At 45.7% G+C, this 16,543-nt stretch overlaps 2 protein-coding genes and 1 pseudogene across 2 annotated transcripts in view; 2 read left to right on the top strand and 1 right to left on the bottom strand.

The window, feature by feature from the left end:
• Positions 1-16,543, top strand: part of LOC136521455 (uncharacterized) — a 178,945-nt gene that overhangs the window by 136,983 nt on the left and 25,419 nt on the right. The gene's annotated exons all lie outside the window — the stretch shown is intronic.
• LOC136522489 (beta-D-xylosidase 3-like) lies at positions 1,552-4,567 on the top strand. The gene is made up of 4 exons (XM_066516303.1): positions 1,552-2,064; positions 2,301-3,264; positions 3,378-3,722; positions 3,832-4,567. Exons 1-4 carry the CDS (start codon positions 1,567-1,569, stop codon positions 4,455-4,457), a joined length of 2,433 nt encoding a protein of 810 aa, XP_066372400.1. The 5' UTR covers positions 1,552-1,566; the 3' UTR covers positions 4,458-4,567.
• LOC136521286 (golgin-84-like) lies at positions 6,668-15,471 on the bottom strand (annotated as a pseudogene).

Raw genomic sequence — 16,543 nt, 5'->3', positions numbered from 1 at the left:
CAGGAACTAGGATGGTGACACAAGACATAGAGATAGCGATTTAGACAGGTTCGGGCCGTCTGGTTGACGTAATACCCTACGTCCTGTGTCTTTGGTGTATTGTATTGATCTGGACGATCAAGTAGCTTGTCCGCTAGGGGACCCCTGTCTCTCCTTATATAGTCTGGAGGGACAGGGTTATAAGTAAAGTATCATATTTGGTACTATACAATGTCTTGCAGTGCACGCCGAGCAGCGCCGTGCACGCCTTGATCTTGTGGGCCTGGGCCACCCCTGATGGTGCGGCCCATGTCTTATCTTTAGGATACCGGGGGGCATACCCCTACAAGTACCTAATGCACTGAATGGAAATAAGATTAACCTATATAATTTTTTAACAATTCAGAATATTTGTCTAGAGCAAATCTACCAATGTAACAATTCCTGCCGCTAAGTAACATTTCCATATTCAGTATATTGGTACATTAGCTGAAAACATTTTTCTCATGCAGTTACTAAATCCATTCAGCCCTGCGACTAAGTAACAGTTCCATGACCTATCTATGGTTGATTGCCGCTGCCAGAGGTAGGTTGCAAGGGCAGCGGCTGCGGCGTGGCGGAAGGTTGGACCGGCGCCTGCGCTGTCTTTTGTAGCGACGGCGGTAGGATTAGGCATGAGTACTCTGAGTTCTATATATCGCTGATCGTGAATCTTGCCGGAGACACTTAAGTGGATATCTTATTCTATAGTATATGTCTATGTGGAATAGACCAAAAGCTACACATATTTATACGGTGAGTATAACACTTTGTTTTAAGTTTTTGTGAAAGATTTTTCAAGAGATGCAGTATTACACATGCGACAGACATTAATATTGACATATATACTCGAGTCTGTGTACAAGATGGTATGGAGATACGGTGGAATTTATTCGTGGATTTATTGACGCACGAAAGAAATGGGTATCAGAGATTTCTTCCTGCCGATATAAAACATTATCTTAAGCGCATCACGGAAATATCTATAAAGTAGAGTTTGTAAGCCTGTGACGCCGCGCTCTCCGTAACTGTTAATTTCACAAACTTTGCCTTTTGAATTAACTGTAACTTTAACGTTGATATTTAATTTTTACAGTATTGTTATCTTATCATGCAATCAGTATGTTTTTAGTATAAATTGCATAGCAACGCACAAGCATGCTATCTAGTTTTTTAATAAAATCCTAAGAAAACCGTGAGGCCGAAGTAACGTCCTCTCTCATGAACTCAGTGACAACCATTTTCGTCGGCATTCACATTCACTCACGTATGCCTTCCAACTGCCTCTCCTTGATTCTCTCTATCTAAAACAGATTCATCATTATCCAAAGAGCGCGAACGCAATCGGTGGATGATTCATCCTTACTCGAAACGAAAGACCGCTCCGAATTTTGAAACTTTGCTGCGACCCCGCCCATTTCCCTCTCACCCGTCTCTGACTCTTATCGATCTACTAGCTAGCTCTCTCTATATATGTTGCCCACTAGTGTGCACCCAAACCCATCGCGCAGCACCACGTTAGCTAGTGGTTAGGTCTCCCTCCCAACAATGGCGGCGTCCCCGTCCCATCTCCTCGTCGTCCTCGCCGTGTTGCTGTTGTGCAGCACCGCCATCCCCATGGCCTCCTCCTCCACCACCACCACCGTGAACGTGACCAGCTTCGGCAAGGCGTACACAAAGGTCTGCGACGCGGATCGGTTCGCGGAGATGGGCCTCAACATGTCGGCGTTCCCCTACTGCGACGCGTCGCTGCCGTACGCGGACCGGGTGCGCGACCTCATCGGCTGGATGACGGTGGAGGAGAAGGTCGGCAACCTCGGCGACATATCCCACGGCGCGCCTCGCGTCGGCCTGCCGCCCTACAAGTGGTGGTCCGAGGCGCTGCACGGCATCTCCAGCACCGGCCCGACGGCGCTGTTCGACGACCTCCACAGCAAGCCGGGGAACCACTCCGGCCGCGCCACCGTCAACAACGCCACCGTCTTCGCCAACGTCATCAACAGCGCCGCCTCCTTCAACGAGACGCTCTGGAAGTCCATTGGACAGGTATATATGTGTACATTTCGATCGATCTTCACAATAATGTTTTTCTTTTGTGCTGCCACGTTACCATGTCTCAATAGAAACATGCATATGTATGTACATCACAGATCGGCATTGCATCTGTACGTGTTATTTGCATTTCGATTTCCGTCGGCATTTCGAGCGTTTGTAGCTAGATCAAAACATTAGATCTACTATATACACTAATAGCAGATCTGATGGTATATGGATGAATGCAGGCTGTTTCGACGGAGGCACGTGCGATGTACAACCTTGGCAAGGGCGGGCTGACGTACTGGAGCCCCAACATCAACGTGGTGCGCGACCCGCGGTGGGGCCGCGCCCTCGAGACCCCCGGCGAGGACCCCTTCGTCGCCGGCCGCTACGCCGTGAACTTCGTCCGGGGCATGCAGGACATCCCCGGCCACGACACCGGCAGCGGCGGCGACCCGTCCACCCGCCCTATCAAGACCTCCGCCTGCTGCAAGCACTACGCCGCGTACGACGTGGACGACTGGCACAACCACACGCGGTTCAAGTTCGACGCGCGCGTCTCGGAGCGCGACATGGCGGAGACCTTCCTCCGGCCCTTCGAGATGTGCGTCCGCGACGGCGACGCCAGCAGCGTCATGTGCTCCTACAACCGCGTGAACGGCATCCCCGCCTGCGCCGACGCGCGCCTCCTCTCCGGGACCATCCGTGGCGACTGGCAGCTCCACGGCTACATCGTCTCCGACTGCGACGCCATCCGCGTCATGACGGACAACGCCACCTGGCTCAACTTCACCGGCGCCGAGTCCAGCGCTGCCTCGCTCAGGGCGGGGCTCGACCTCGACTGCGCCGAGAGCTGGATCGAGGAGAAGGGCAGGCCGCTCAGGGACTTCCTCAGCGAGTACAGCAAGGCCGCCGTCGCGCAGGGCAAGCTGCGCGAGTCCGACATCGACAGCGCGCTGAGGAACCAGTACATGACGCTCATGAGGCTGGGATACTTCGACAACATCCCGCGGTACGCCTCCCTCAACGAGACGGACATATGCACCGACAAGCACAGGAGCCTCGCCCACGACGGCGCAAGGCAGGGAATAGTGCTCCTCAAGAACGACGGCAACCTTCTTCCTCTGGACCCGGAGAAGATCCTTGCCGTCGCCGTGCACGGACCACACGCCCGGGCACCTGAAAAGGTCATGGACGGCGACTATACAGGTCAGCATATGCAGTGTATCAATCAGGTAGTGGAAAGGGCGAAAGGCCGGCCGGCGTGTTCAGACTTCAGAGTTATAATGATCGATACTCATGCATTCGTATATGATCCGCAGGACCGCCATGCCGCTACGTCACGCCGCGCCAAGGTATAAGCAAGCACGTGAAGATCTCGCACAGGGCGAATACGACCATCTACTTGGGTGGCATAAACCTTCACATCGAGAGGGAGGGAAACGACAGGGAGGATCTTCTCCTACCCAAGAACCAAACAGAGGAGATCCTACACTTCGCCATGGCCTCACCGAACCCGATCATCCTGGTCATCCTGTCGGGAGGCGGCATCGACGTCTCCTTCGCGCACAAGCACCCCAAGATCGGTGCCATCCTTTGGGCTGGGTACCCTGGCGGTGAAGGCGGCAACGCCATTGCTGATGTCATCTTTGGAAGATATAACCCAGGTAAATAAGTGCAAAGACCATACCACTTCTTTCTTGTGCATTACTATCACACTAATTATTGTCCAATAATGTTGTTTTATCATTTTTCTGATTGAATGATGAAAAATAGGTGGAAGGCTGCCACTGACATGGTTCAAGAACAAGTACATCCAGCAGATCCCCATGACGTCCATGGAGTTCCGGCCAGTGCCGGAGAAGGGGTACCCCGGCAGGACGTACAAGTTCTACGATGGCCCGGAGGTGCTGTACCCCTTCGGCTACGGCCTCAGCTACACCAAGTTCCTCTACGAGACGAGCACCGACGGCACCTCCGTCACGCTCCCGGCCACCGGAGGCCACTGCAAGGGGCTCAGCTACAAGCCCAGCGTGGCTACCACCCCATCCTGCCAGGCCGTCGACGTTGCCGGACACGCCTGCACAGAGACCGTCAGCTTCAACATTAGCGTGATCAACGGCGGCGGGAGGGGCGGCGCCCACGTCGTGCTGTTGTACACGGCGCCGCCGCCGGAGGTGGCCCAGGCGCCGATCAAGCAGGTGGCGGCGTTCCGGAGGGTGTTCGTGCCGGCCACAAGCACCGCGACCGTGCCCTTCACGCTCAACGTGTGCAAGGCGTTCGGCATCGTGGAGAGGACTGCGTACACCGTCGTGCCCTCCGGCGTAAGCAAGGTGCTGGTCGAGAACGGCGACTCGTCGTCGTCGGTGTCGTTCCCAGTCAAGATCGACTTCTCCCTGTAGCGCATGTTTAATTTCTCGTTGCGATGTTTTATGAAGGATCTATCTAGGTGACATTCTTGTTTTGTCTCTCCTGTCAACTCAAAATTTTCTCATACAATTACACCGTCTTTTAGCTATATTTATATAGTCTTATTACTATGTTTACAATGATTTCTTTAGTGTAATTTATTGAACAGAGTGATATAAATTAGGAATAACACAAATATATGTCAAAATTTAAAAAAAAATATAAATTATTTCTATGGATTCTAGACATAAAAAAATATGTCAAATTATTCACAAATTCAAAAAAAAACAAAATGTTCACAAAATTTCAAAATGTCGTGCCACGTTGCCGCCACCGACGCCGATACCGGGGAAGGCGTAGCGTCCGACCTCGGCTGGTACTGCCACATCTGCTGTTGCTGCTGCTGCTGCTGTGTCGGCATGAGTTGCTGCAGCTGCTTTATCATCATCACCGACGAGGTCGTGGCGGGGAGGCCGACGCGCGAGCCGTACCCCGGGCTGCACACGTGTTGTGGCATCTGCGAGTCCACCCAGAGATGAGACAAAAACGTGATCGATCAGATCCAACGCTCGAAGGGCGGGGGCGGCGTGATGCAGGCGGCAACTCTCGGGCCAAAGTCAGATCCAACGATGGAAAATTCGGTTGACAGTGGCAAATAAATTATACGGTTGACCTATAGCGTTTCCGTTTATGAATTATTAGGAATTAGGATCTGTTTTCGTCTCTCCGCTTTCAGCGTCCAGCTGAAAAGGAATGGAGTTTCCCTAACACTCTATCGAGTTGAATCATTGTGTTCAGTTTCTGAAAAGATACACGGTGTTCATATCTGTACTTGAATAATACTACCGACTTGCTAGCGCGTCCGGACGCTACTCGTACATGGAGTGAGCGAGCGCCTACCGCGTCGGGCTCGTGAGCGAGCGCAACATCAGTGGGCCCGCACCACTCCGGACGTCACCCACGCCACACTGAACGTCGTCCGCGCTACCAGCTGCTTGCCACGCGCATCTCATGTGCAACACCCGATCTACTTTTGAAATATCCAGATGTAACAGTTGCAACATTCCAAAAAAAGACACATGAAACACTTGAAACAAGCGTCTGAAACACTTGCGAAAACGCCTGAAAAACATTTAAAAATCATTACAAACATATGCAACATTCAGATGAAACACTTGTAAATATACGTATGAAACACCTGAAAACAATTGAAACATATGTTTGCAACATGCGTGTATATGCAACCTCCAGATCCACTTTTGCAATATCCAGATAAACCGCTTGCAACATTCGTCTGGAGCAGATGAAACATTTGGGATATACACTTAAAACATATGTGTATAACCATTGCAACATAGTGTAGCATCCCAATCTACTTTTGCAACATCGATATACAACGCTTACAACATATCTCTCAAACTTTTGAAACATTTTGAATTGTACATTTGCAACATGCATCGTATCCTAGTGCGGCCTCCTCCGTCGTCTTCATCGGGGCGCCGGCGCACCACAGCCGTAGCAGGAGGCGAGGTCAGAGGGCTTCCGTACGAGGGCACGACACTTCTCCTTGCACTGGCGGCGCCTATCAGCGTCGTCGGGCAGGGCGGGACGGCGAAGCAAGAGTAGTGTCAGGAGCAGCGGGGTGAGCACGCGGAATATGAACAGAAGCAGTAAGTTGGGCGACGGAGTAGGAGCAGCACGCGGAACACGAGTAGAAGGAGCGGGGCAGACAGCGGAGCAGGGGCGAGCAGTAGGGTCAACGAAAGGATGGATCCGGAAGGTTTATTGGGCTAGGACGCTAGCCCCAGCGTCCAGACAGGACAGACATCCTGCGTACAACATTTCCGATAACACTACTGAAAATCAACAATTAGCATGCTCATTCTTTTCTTTTCTTTTTCTCAAGATAACAGACCTTTTTACCGGTTTCAACTTTCAACTTTTTTTTTTCCAAAGAAGCAGCATCAGTCAACTTTTTTTTATCCAGTGATTTAAGTTTGGGTGTCAAATAAGAGATTTTTTCTAGTGTCAAATAGAAAATTCTCTCAACTATAGGTGGAATATTTGCAGCATTTCTTGATGTGCCAACAGATTATTAAGTAGCATCCTTTCGTATCCTTAACCAAAATCCTTGCTTGTCATCCAAATAAAATCGGAGGGTAGCGAAATAAAGTCTGCACTCTGGACATGCGGTTGAGGGAAAGGAAAAACAATTATTGAACAAAACTATGGCCCGTATAGTTCATTCAAGCTCCACATAGTTCTAACATCAGAATCAGAATTCTATATTCTTCATGATGACGCTGTCAAGCTCTGCCCAAAGCAGTCAGCCGTATTACATGCGAGAAGATTCTGTACCCTCCAAAGAATAATCCATCTTTCACAATGAACAGATCCAATATGCACGAAATTTGGTGGAGATATGCATCTATGTGTATACTATGGTCGTTCTACACGAGTTTAGCTTATATCCATGGCTTCGCCAACAAGTTTTACGCTTGTACTCCAGTCCGCAACGGCATTTGACAGGATCCGAAATCCCCTGCATGCAGGAAATGAAATTCACATGTTAAAATTGCTAAGAAGAGGTCCATGAAGCATGGCCATGAGTAAAGCAAACTGAATAATTCCTAATTGTTTTAGTCATGATGCGGCATCCAAACTGAACAACACCAAAGTACCTTCATCCCATTAATTGTTTCATCAAGAGTCTGGAAGTACTCAACTTCCCCAGATTTATCACCTTGCATTGCTTTGTATTCCTCCTCCAAGGACTTCATATCCATCTGCTGTAGTGCAGCCTGCAAGCACCAGATGACAATGCATGTGGGAAGAATTTAACATGAGCAATGTTTAAACATGAGCAATGAAATTACAGGAAAGTCAGCAATTATGTTTTTCTCTTGCTCTAGAATCTGCTTGATCTGCAAAGTATATTCATGTCTGTTAGTTTCACTAGGTACATACAATAATAAAGAATCTTAGGTCCTAATTGATATACTTTGCTGATTTCTAAAAGAAGCGCTGATCTCTGTGATTTGATGTCTTGTATCTTGAGCTGAGCTGACACCAGTTGAGTGTAGAGTTTCCTGTGCTTGTTCCGAGGATCACTTTCCTGTTTGATTGAAAACTGAAAAGCACATCACAATTTGCATAGTTGTGGGAATGGAGGAAGGGAGGGGTGTGAATACTAACAAACTTATCCAGGCTCCCTACTGAGTTAAACATGACATGTTTCTCCCCTGCAAGTAACACCACATCGAAGTTCAGTCGAAGTTACAAAATTTTCAGTTTGATGATTTGACTAGCTACTCATCTGTGTTTTGCCTAATGTTGTATCCATACATGTGGAAAGGCAAGATTATGTAGATTTCAATAGTCCTTGGTAGGAGGGGGGAAAGAAAAATTACTAGTTTAACAGCCACACAATGTAAACAATAATAAAATATGTCACACTGGAAATGTACCCTGTGCAATAATCTCCCCATATGTGGAAGCATGTCAACATGAATACAACACAGGCATAAAATGGCATGGAACGACACTAACTACTTCCTCTGTTTTCGGAGAAACCAGTACCTTCAATGAAGTTTTGCTTGCTCTGAGATTTGGCAACCTGCATGCATAAGTTCCAACACTTATTAAACATTGTGTGGCTGCTTCATGTTACAAGCCATTAGAAAATGGAAATGACTTGACAGATATCCATGTTATGTGTTGAAATTATTCTGTTTCAGGCAACTATGCAAGAGCTGGGTTAAAATGCACAAACAGATGCACTAGAAAATACTTCCACTTGCGGCAGTTGACCCTAGGGTACCATTGAATTAGGAACTGCTCCATAACTGAAATTCTGGAACTCTCAGTGCAAGTGTGAACGCACCACCAGGAACTGAAGACATAACAGAATGGCTGAACTTTGTGGACAAAACACACTGGTACTTGATATGTTTTCCTGCCATTCTTTGACGTGAACCTAAATTGGCCATTTCTGTGGTTTCACAAAGATCAGATAATTTTTGTACAGTTTTGTTAGAATTAAGGCTAGGAATCAATCTATGCAAGGCATCAATCATCATCAAGGATTGACTGGGAAAAAGTGTCAGTCTAGGATCCAAATATGTAGAATTTATGTTGGCATCTGACTGTGCATGGTATGGTAATTCTGTTACATGTTGTGACTCTATATGTCTAGAAGTGAGATACATGAAAAAAGTTGAGCACTGCAGGAAAATGACTAATTTACGACACTTTTTATAATGCTAAGTTTACTTGTTTGTATAACACTGTTCCTGAACAAACAAATGATGAGATTTAATGCGCTTCTTGATGGAAGTTTTATCAAGATTAAAATGCAGTTCCAAATCCAAAATTGACACCCCACATTCAAGATCTCATTAAACTGATAAAGTAAGTTCAATTTGAACGTGGAGTTCACACGAGTAAAAACAAAGTCTACAAATAGTTTTAATACCATCATGATCTTCAGTTATCAATGTTCCCATGCTCACTGAGCATTAGACTGCCCTCTTATTCTTACTACAATTCTCAAGATCTTATTATCCAAATAAAAATAACATATTTAAATAAGGATCGAACATTAATGAAGTCAGCTGACTGTAGGTCGTGGTAGTTTCCCTCTCTAGCATAGGTGCGAATGTAATTTTGTAACTGGATAAAGTGTGTGGCGTGGGTGTGTTTCAAGGGTTTCTTTACCCCCTTTTTCTCTTCTTAATATTAAAGATATGCAGCTCTCCTGCGTTTTCAAAAGAAAGAAAAAAAGCATAGAGCTCCTGCAGACAGGGATGGCACCAAGCTGAACCTATAGTTGAAGCCTTAAGCCATCATTACTGCTGGTTCTCAGTTGTCACTACAGTGCTAATGTTTACACCGCCACACACCCACTCATGTTCCTCCTCTCCTTCCCATCTCTGATTCCGTGAGCTTGTTAGCAGTATTACCTAATCTTAACAAATGATACAAAATTACCCATATGCTTTCTGATTTATATTTGTGTGCACCAAAAACTTCAACAATATAATAAGTGACTAGTCAATAATAGTTGAATTAGATTTCTACACAAAAACAATAATCATGAAAACAAAGCAGACTGATTTATTTACGTGAACAAAAGGCTTACATGTGGCTCCTTTCTAGTAATCTTATTCTTCATACTAAGCCATTCCTGTGAAATAAACAATGTAGGATTGTTAGGCAATGGCATCTACAGTTGGGCCATCTTTCTCAAGAGACAAATAATATTGATCATAAAAAGTAATCATGAAAACAAACAATAAGATAAACCTGTTGCTCCTGTAGTTTGACAGTCAAGGTTTCTGTTGTCTTTTTGTAGAACAATCTGTCCACGCAAAAACTTATAGTTACTGTATGTTACAACTTAGAACTTATGGTATGTTATTTTCAAGGGATATAGTTGCACCTTTTCTCACTGAGTTTCACAAAAGTACTTGCAGTTTCCTGATGGAGGAGCTCCAAGGTCTCAAGTCATGAAGGGTGGAAATGAAGTTAGACATTTGAATATACTCAACTTAATATTTAATGTGGTTTTGAAAGTTCCTTCAAGATATTTAAAATGAAATAAGTTATACGGTAGAGTCATGGCGCAAATTTGTATCTATTATTAAGACAAGATGAGCAAAGGTCAGATATTCACAAACTAGTGAAAATATAGGGAAGATTAAGATAATATGACTTCGGTCTTGTAGGAAAATTTGTTCGGGGAGATTACCATTAAACATGCTTCTTTAAAGAACAACTTATGTCCCAAACAATAGCCTGTGTATACTGTTGAGTTTCCATTTTGCAATGATGAAAAAAGAACTCATTCTTTAAGACAAATAATAGTTTTAGAAAAAGGTAAATCTCACATAAGAAACCACTTATAGGATATGCATCTTATAGTCATGAAAAACCAATAAGTAAATCCAGATTATGTTACCATAAGTAGCATAGTCATAGCAATTACAAATATAAGTAACATATGTCTATAGACAAAAAGAAAAAGAAAAAAACTTAAAAATGTTTGAAGTCTTGATCAAAATTGATTACCATCAAGGAAGCTGAGTCTAGTTCAGTTGGTTGAGGGTGTGAGTATACACCCAGCCACATATGTTCAAGTCCACGTCGAGGTGAATTTTTGTGCCTATTTTCTTCCTAATATACAAAGCTACCTATTTCCTACTAGATTCGTCTAGTTTTCTTTAGAAAATATGATTAACAGCTGGCAACATTTTTAATCCAAGGCACCAAGAAGACCCCAGCAAGAACAGTTTTGTCATGAATTTTTAGATTTTAGTACTTGAAGGAAGGAGAGAAGGGAAGGGGAGCCTTGGTGCAGTGACAAAGCTGCTGCCTTGTGACCATGAGGTCACGGGTTCAAGTCCTGGAAACAGCCTCTTGCAGAAATGCTGGGAAAGGCTGCGTACAAAAGACCCAAGTGGTCGGACCCTTCCCCCGACCCTGCGCAAGCAGGAGCTACGTGCACTGGGGCTGCCCTTTTTAAGGAAGGAGAGAAGGACATTTATAGGATGGCTAGGGCTCGCGATAGGAAGACAATGGACTTCAACCAAGTCAAGTGCATAAAGGATAAGAGGGAGCAGCTCTTGATGAAGGAGGATGAGATCAGACATAGATGGCAATAGTATTTTGATAAATTGTTCAATGGTGAGAACGAGAACACCACCGTTCAGCTGGACGACTCGTTTGATGACACTAACCGGCGCTTTGTGCGAAGGATTCAAGAATCGGAGGTCGGAGAAGCCTTGAAAAGGATGAAAGGAGGCAAAGCGATAGGCCGTGATGGCATCCCAATCAAGGTGTGGAGATGTCTCGAGAATATAGCTATAGTATGGCTAACCAAGATGTTCAGCTATATCTTTCGATCGAACAAGATGCCTGAGGAGCGGAAGAAGAAGCATATTGGTACCAATCTACAAGAAAAGGGAGATATCCAAAGTTGTACTAATTATCGTGGAATTAAGTTGATGAGCCATAGTATGAAGTTATGGGAGAGAGTCATCGAGCAGCGCCTGTGAGGAACGACGCAGATATCAACAAACCAATTTGGTTTCATGCTCGGGAGATCAACCACAGAAGCAATCTTCTTAATAAGACAGGTTATAAAGCAGTTTAGAGAGCAGCAGAAGGACCTCCACTTGATTTTCATTGACTTAGAGAAGTCTTATGATAAGATATCAAGAAATGTTACGTGATGGTCTTTGGACAAACATAAAGTCCCATCAAAGTACGTGACCCTCATCAAGGACATGTACAACAATGTTGTGACTAGTGTTCGAACAAACAATGGTAACACAGATTACTTCCCAATTAAAATTGGACTTCATCAAGGGTCAGCCTTAAGCCCGTATCTCTTTGCCTTGGTAATGGATAAGGTTACCAGAAACATACAAGGGGATATCCTTTGGTGTATATTGTTCGCTGTTGATGTAGTGTTAGTGGACGAAAGCCAGGCGAGAGTAAATAGGAAACTAGAGTTATGGCGGCAGACCCTTGAGTTTAAAGGTTTTAGATTGAGCAAAACTAAAACCGAATACATGAGATACGACTTTAGCGGAGTTGTACAGGAGGAGGGAGATGTGAGTTTAGAAGGTCAAGTAGTGCCTAAGAAGGATACATTTCGGTATCTGGGATCGATGCTACAGAGGGATGGATATATTGATGTGGACGTTAGCCATAGAATCAAAGCAGGGTGGATCAAGTGGCGACAAGCTTTTGGCATTCTCTATGACAAGAGGGTACCACAAAAGCTAAAAGGTAAGTTCTATAGAACGACGATTAGACCGGCTATGTTGTATGGAGTAGAATGTTGGCCTACAAAGATTCGACATGTTCAACAACTGAGTGTTGCAGAAATGCGTATGTTGCGATGGATTTGTGGTGACACAAGAATGGACCGAGTTCGGAACAATGATATACGTGATCACCTAGAGGTAGCACCAATTAAAGAAAAGCTTGTCCAACATCGGTTGAAGTGGTTTGCCCATGTCCAAACCTCCAGAGGCACCAGTGCATTGTGGAATCCTAAGCCAAGCTAATAATACAAGGAGAGGTAGAGAAAGACCGAAATTGACATGGGGGGCAATAAAAAGATATTTGAAAGCTTGGGATATACCTAGAGATCTATGTTTGAATAGGAGTACTTGGAAAAGCAGCTATTGAAGTGCCTGAACCGTGACTTGGGGCTTTTGGTGGATTTCAACTCTAGCTTACCACAACTTGCTTGGGATTGAAAGGCTATGTTGTTGTTTTAGATTTTAGTATTTACTGTAGTCAGAGTTTTCTGCATGTGCGAGTGCCCCTAGATGAATGTCGTGCCAGCCTCACGTGCCTCACACAGCTCCTCCAGCATGCTCTCGCCCACGCCGGGGCTCCTGGGCGCCACCACCGTGAGCCTCACCGGCTTCTTGACGACAGCCGGCACCAGAGCCGCTGCAGCGAGCTCTATGCCATCCACGTGATCAGAGCCAGACGACGCGCCATCGTGGGAGCAGGAGTGGTCCTAGCCCAAGCCCAGGTGGTGCCACAGCGTGTTGCTCCCGATGACCGTCAGCGTGTTCTCCAGCTCGTAGTCGCTGTTGTCCCACTGCTAGCCGCCGCCAGCGTTCGCTGCAGCGGAACAACACGTCCAGCTTGATGAACATGGCGAGGCTCTCGACGAGCTCCATAACAAAGGAGTCCACTTCCTGGTGCACGTCACGGTAGCCATAGCACACAATGCAGCAGTAGGAGCGGTGGTCCAGCATGCCGACGCGGCCGATGAGGTAGTGCTCGGCTCAGGCAGGTACGGCGGGACCTGGACAGCGGCCTCTTGGCGCAGCGACGGGCTGGGGCGAGGCCAACCTAGGTGGCACGTTCGACGCGACACGACAAGGCAGGGCACGACGTTGGCAAGCGGCATCAGTTCGCACAAACGAGGCGCGATTGGCGCGGCGGCGGAAGTGGGGTACGCCGCGGGGCAACCGCAGAGCGCATGGACAAGGCGGGTGCCAGCGTGGGCTGCCAAGTCAGCAATTGGGTCTTGCCAAGGCCCATTTGAACCTATGATGCAGCATGGGCCAAGTTTCTAGAGGTTAGATGTGCATTTGAGGTGTCCAGGGACCTAGATGACACGCGCTGCCAAGTTCAAGGGCTGCCTTTACTCCAACTATAAAGTCAACAGAACATGAAAAGGATGATAATCATATCCTGTTTGGATTTGACGAATTACAAAGGAAATTTGTAGGAGCCACAAAACAGAGGAAAGGACCTCTAAGTGAGCGTATGGAACACAGGAAGAGCCAATTACTTTCCTTGGAATACTGTAGCTAGATGCTCATTTCACAGAAAACCAAAAATCCACTCCAATGTCTGGGTTTTTCCTTTGCAGATACCTGAACAGAATGTATGTAGAAGTGTAGAAGAGAGAGATTTCTTTTCCTTTGCAGATGCCTGAACAGAATGTATATAGAAGAGAGAGAACGAGGAGGTGCACCGATAGTTGATCTATTGCCTTCATTGATGCCCCATTGTGTTCTCATCCCTACCACCGTCCTAGTAACCGCTAAGACCTAGCATCCATGCTGGACTGCTAGCCCTGTCCCCAGCACAGGCAGCCACTGATTGCTTTACTTCTTCTCATCACCAGATCAAATCAATGAGGATGGAGGTCACTAAGTGCTTAATTGATGCAGTAAAATGGAGAGAATCAGAACAAAGAACGGAGAGGAATGCTCTATATCGCAGTGGGAAAAGAGCATATGCCTTTTACTGTGTACTGATTAGATAAGCACCATTGGTAGAAAAAATATTTAAAGAAAATGGGTAAAAGAAAATAGGCCTTTTATGTTAGTACTCCACGTTCTTGAGACTGATTTAGTAATATATATTTGCAGCTTTCTTTCAACATAATACTCCACTCCCTGTATTTTGATTCCTGCATTCCAAACACTTTGTCCTTCAACTTCCTTCCCTTTTTCCACTTCTCTTTTTCCCACCTTCATTCCTTTCCTATTCCTAGGTTTACTTCAATTCCAGTGTTTTCCATTCCTACGTTCCAAACATGACCTTAACTCAGAATGAAATCCCCTCAGAAAAATTAACCAGGATAAATAATCAGTTATCGCTACAGGTCTCAACAACATTTAATTGTTCAAGTGCCTAGTTTTCAACTTTTTTGGCCTAAGAATCAACTGCTACATTTCCTTTCCTCCACCAAATCCTCACAATTTCCCACTAAATAGTAAATAAGCTTACATAACATTTCCACCATTCATCAGTTTTACTAAATACACTAAGCAATGTTCTAGGAAATGGAATTTGGCGAATACTAGAAACAATAATTTCCAGCCCTCACCTGCTTCAGTGTAGCGCACTCGATCTCCAGAGTGGCAATCCGTCCCTGCTTCTCGGCCATCTGCATGCCTACCTTAGCCCTCGCTGTGCCCAGCTGCTCGGCCTCCTCGCTCGCCTGCTTTGCTTGCGCCCTCACTTGAAACAAAAAAACAACAGGCAAAGCCAACACTCGAGACAAAGTTAGCGTACGTTGCGAGCCCGGGAAACCAACACTTGTCCGTACCTAGCGCGATGTCGGCGTCGTGGGCGTCGATGGCTGTACGCTGCTGCTGCTCCTCCACAGACCGCTTCGCGGCGTCGTCCTCGAGATCTGCATCACATCACGCAACCACCCCAATGGTGGCGGAACGATATCAGGCCAAAGGTGAGGGAGGGAATTGGGAATATGGGTTGCGATCGCGAGATGCACGCACCGTTCATGTAGGAGCGGAGGGACTTCATGCTCTCCAGGTACTCCTCCATGTCTTACCGGATGGAGTGGCGGCGCGGCGGCGGCGTCAAGGTAGGTGGAGAAGACGATGCAGCTAGTTCCTGAATTACAAGCGAGAGGGAGAGCAGGGGCTAGTGAGGAACTTGATGAAGGCGGCCAGGGACGGCGCGGCGGGCCGGTTCGTCAGAGACAGAGCAGAGAGGGAAGGGGCGCGCGGGCTTCCGCGTGGTCTGCTGGACCTGCGGATAGGGGAGGCCGGGCCGAGCTGGGAGGGTTCGCCGCCTTGTGCTGGTGCGCAGTGAGGGGAGTGGGCTTCGGAAAGGGGAAAAAAGAGGAGACGGGCCGAGTGGGAGAGAAAGGGGCTGGGCCGCTCGGGCCAGAAGATGAGAGAGAGGGGGAGTTTTCTTAAAAAAAAAAGTCTACATTACCTCCCTCAACTTTTACAAAAGTTTGTTTTTCCTCCCTGAACTCTAAAACCAGGTAAAACACCTCCTCAAACTTTTAAAACCGTAGTTTTACCTCCCTGACCGTTTATAAGTGGTTTTCAAAGGCGATTTTGTCTTTTTCCTTTTTATTTATTTCGGCTAAATCTTTAGAAAATTATAGTAAATCATAGAAAAATCATAAAATAGAAAATCTAATTTTGTTGGACTCCACATGAGTAGAACTACACAGTGAATATATAATATAATATGCTTTAGTATAAATTTTTTATTATAGCTTTAGATCTATGATTTTCTATAAAAAATAATTCATAACTGTAGTTTCTATGGTCCAATTATGGTGAATTTTTTATGATGGGCTAATTATTGTATGTTTGAACTATAGTAAAAAAATCATGCTCATTGGATCATGTATAACTTAGTTAGACCATAGATCTGTAGCAATAAATTAATTACAGAAAAACATAGATCTAAAGTTACAGAAAAAAATTTATACTAAGCATACCATATTATATGTTCACTGTATAGATCTACTCATGTGGATTCCAACAAAATTAGATTTTCCATTTTATGATTTTTCTATGATTTACTATGATTTTTCAAAGATTTAGCTGAAATAAATAAAAAGACAAAACCGTCGTTGAAAACCGCTTATAACCGGTCAGGGAGGTATAACGAACGGTATAACGAACGGTTTCAAAAGTTCAGGGAGGTGGCTTACGCGGTTTTAGAGTTTAGGGAGAAAAAATAGACTTTCGCAAAATGTTGAGGGAGACAACATGGACTTTTCCTTTTCCAAATAGAAAACCTTTTTTTATTTCAAATCCATCACAAA

This window comes from Miscanthus floridulus, chromosome 18 (assembly GCF_019320115.1).
Source record: "Miscanthus floridulus cultivar M001 chromosome 18, ASM1932011v1, whole genome shotgun sequence".
Lineage (NCBI taxonomy): Eukaryota > Viridiplantae > Streptophyta > Magnoliopsida > Poales > Poaceae > Miscanthus > Miscanthus floridulus.
Note: the sequence above shows the minus strand (reverse complement) of the source record. Positions and strands in the feature narration are given on the sequence as shown.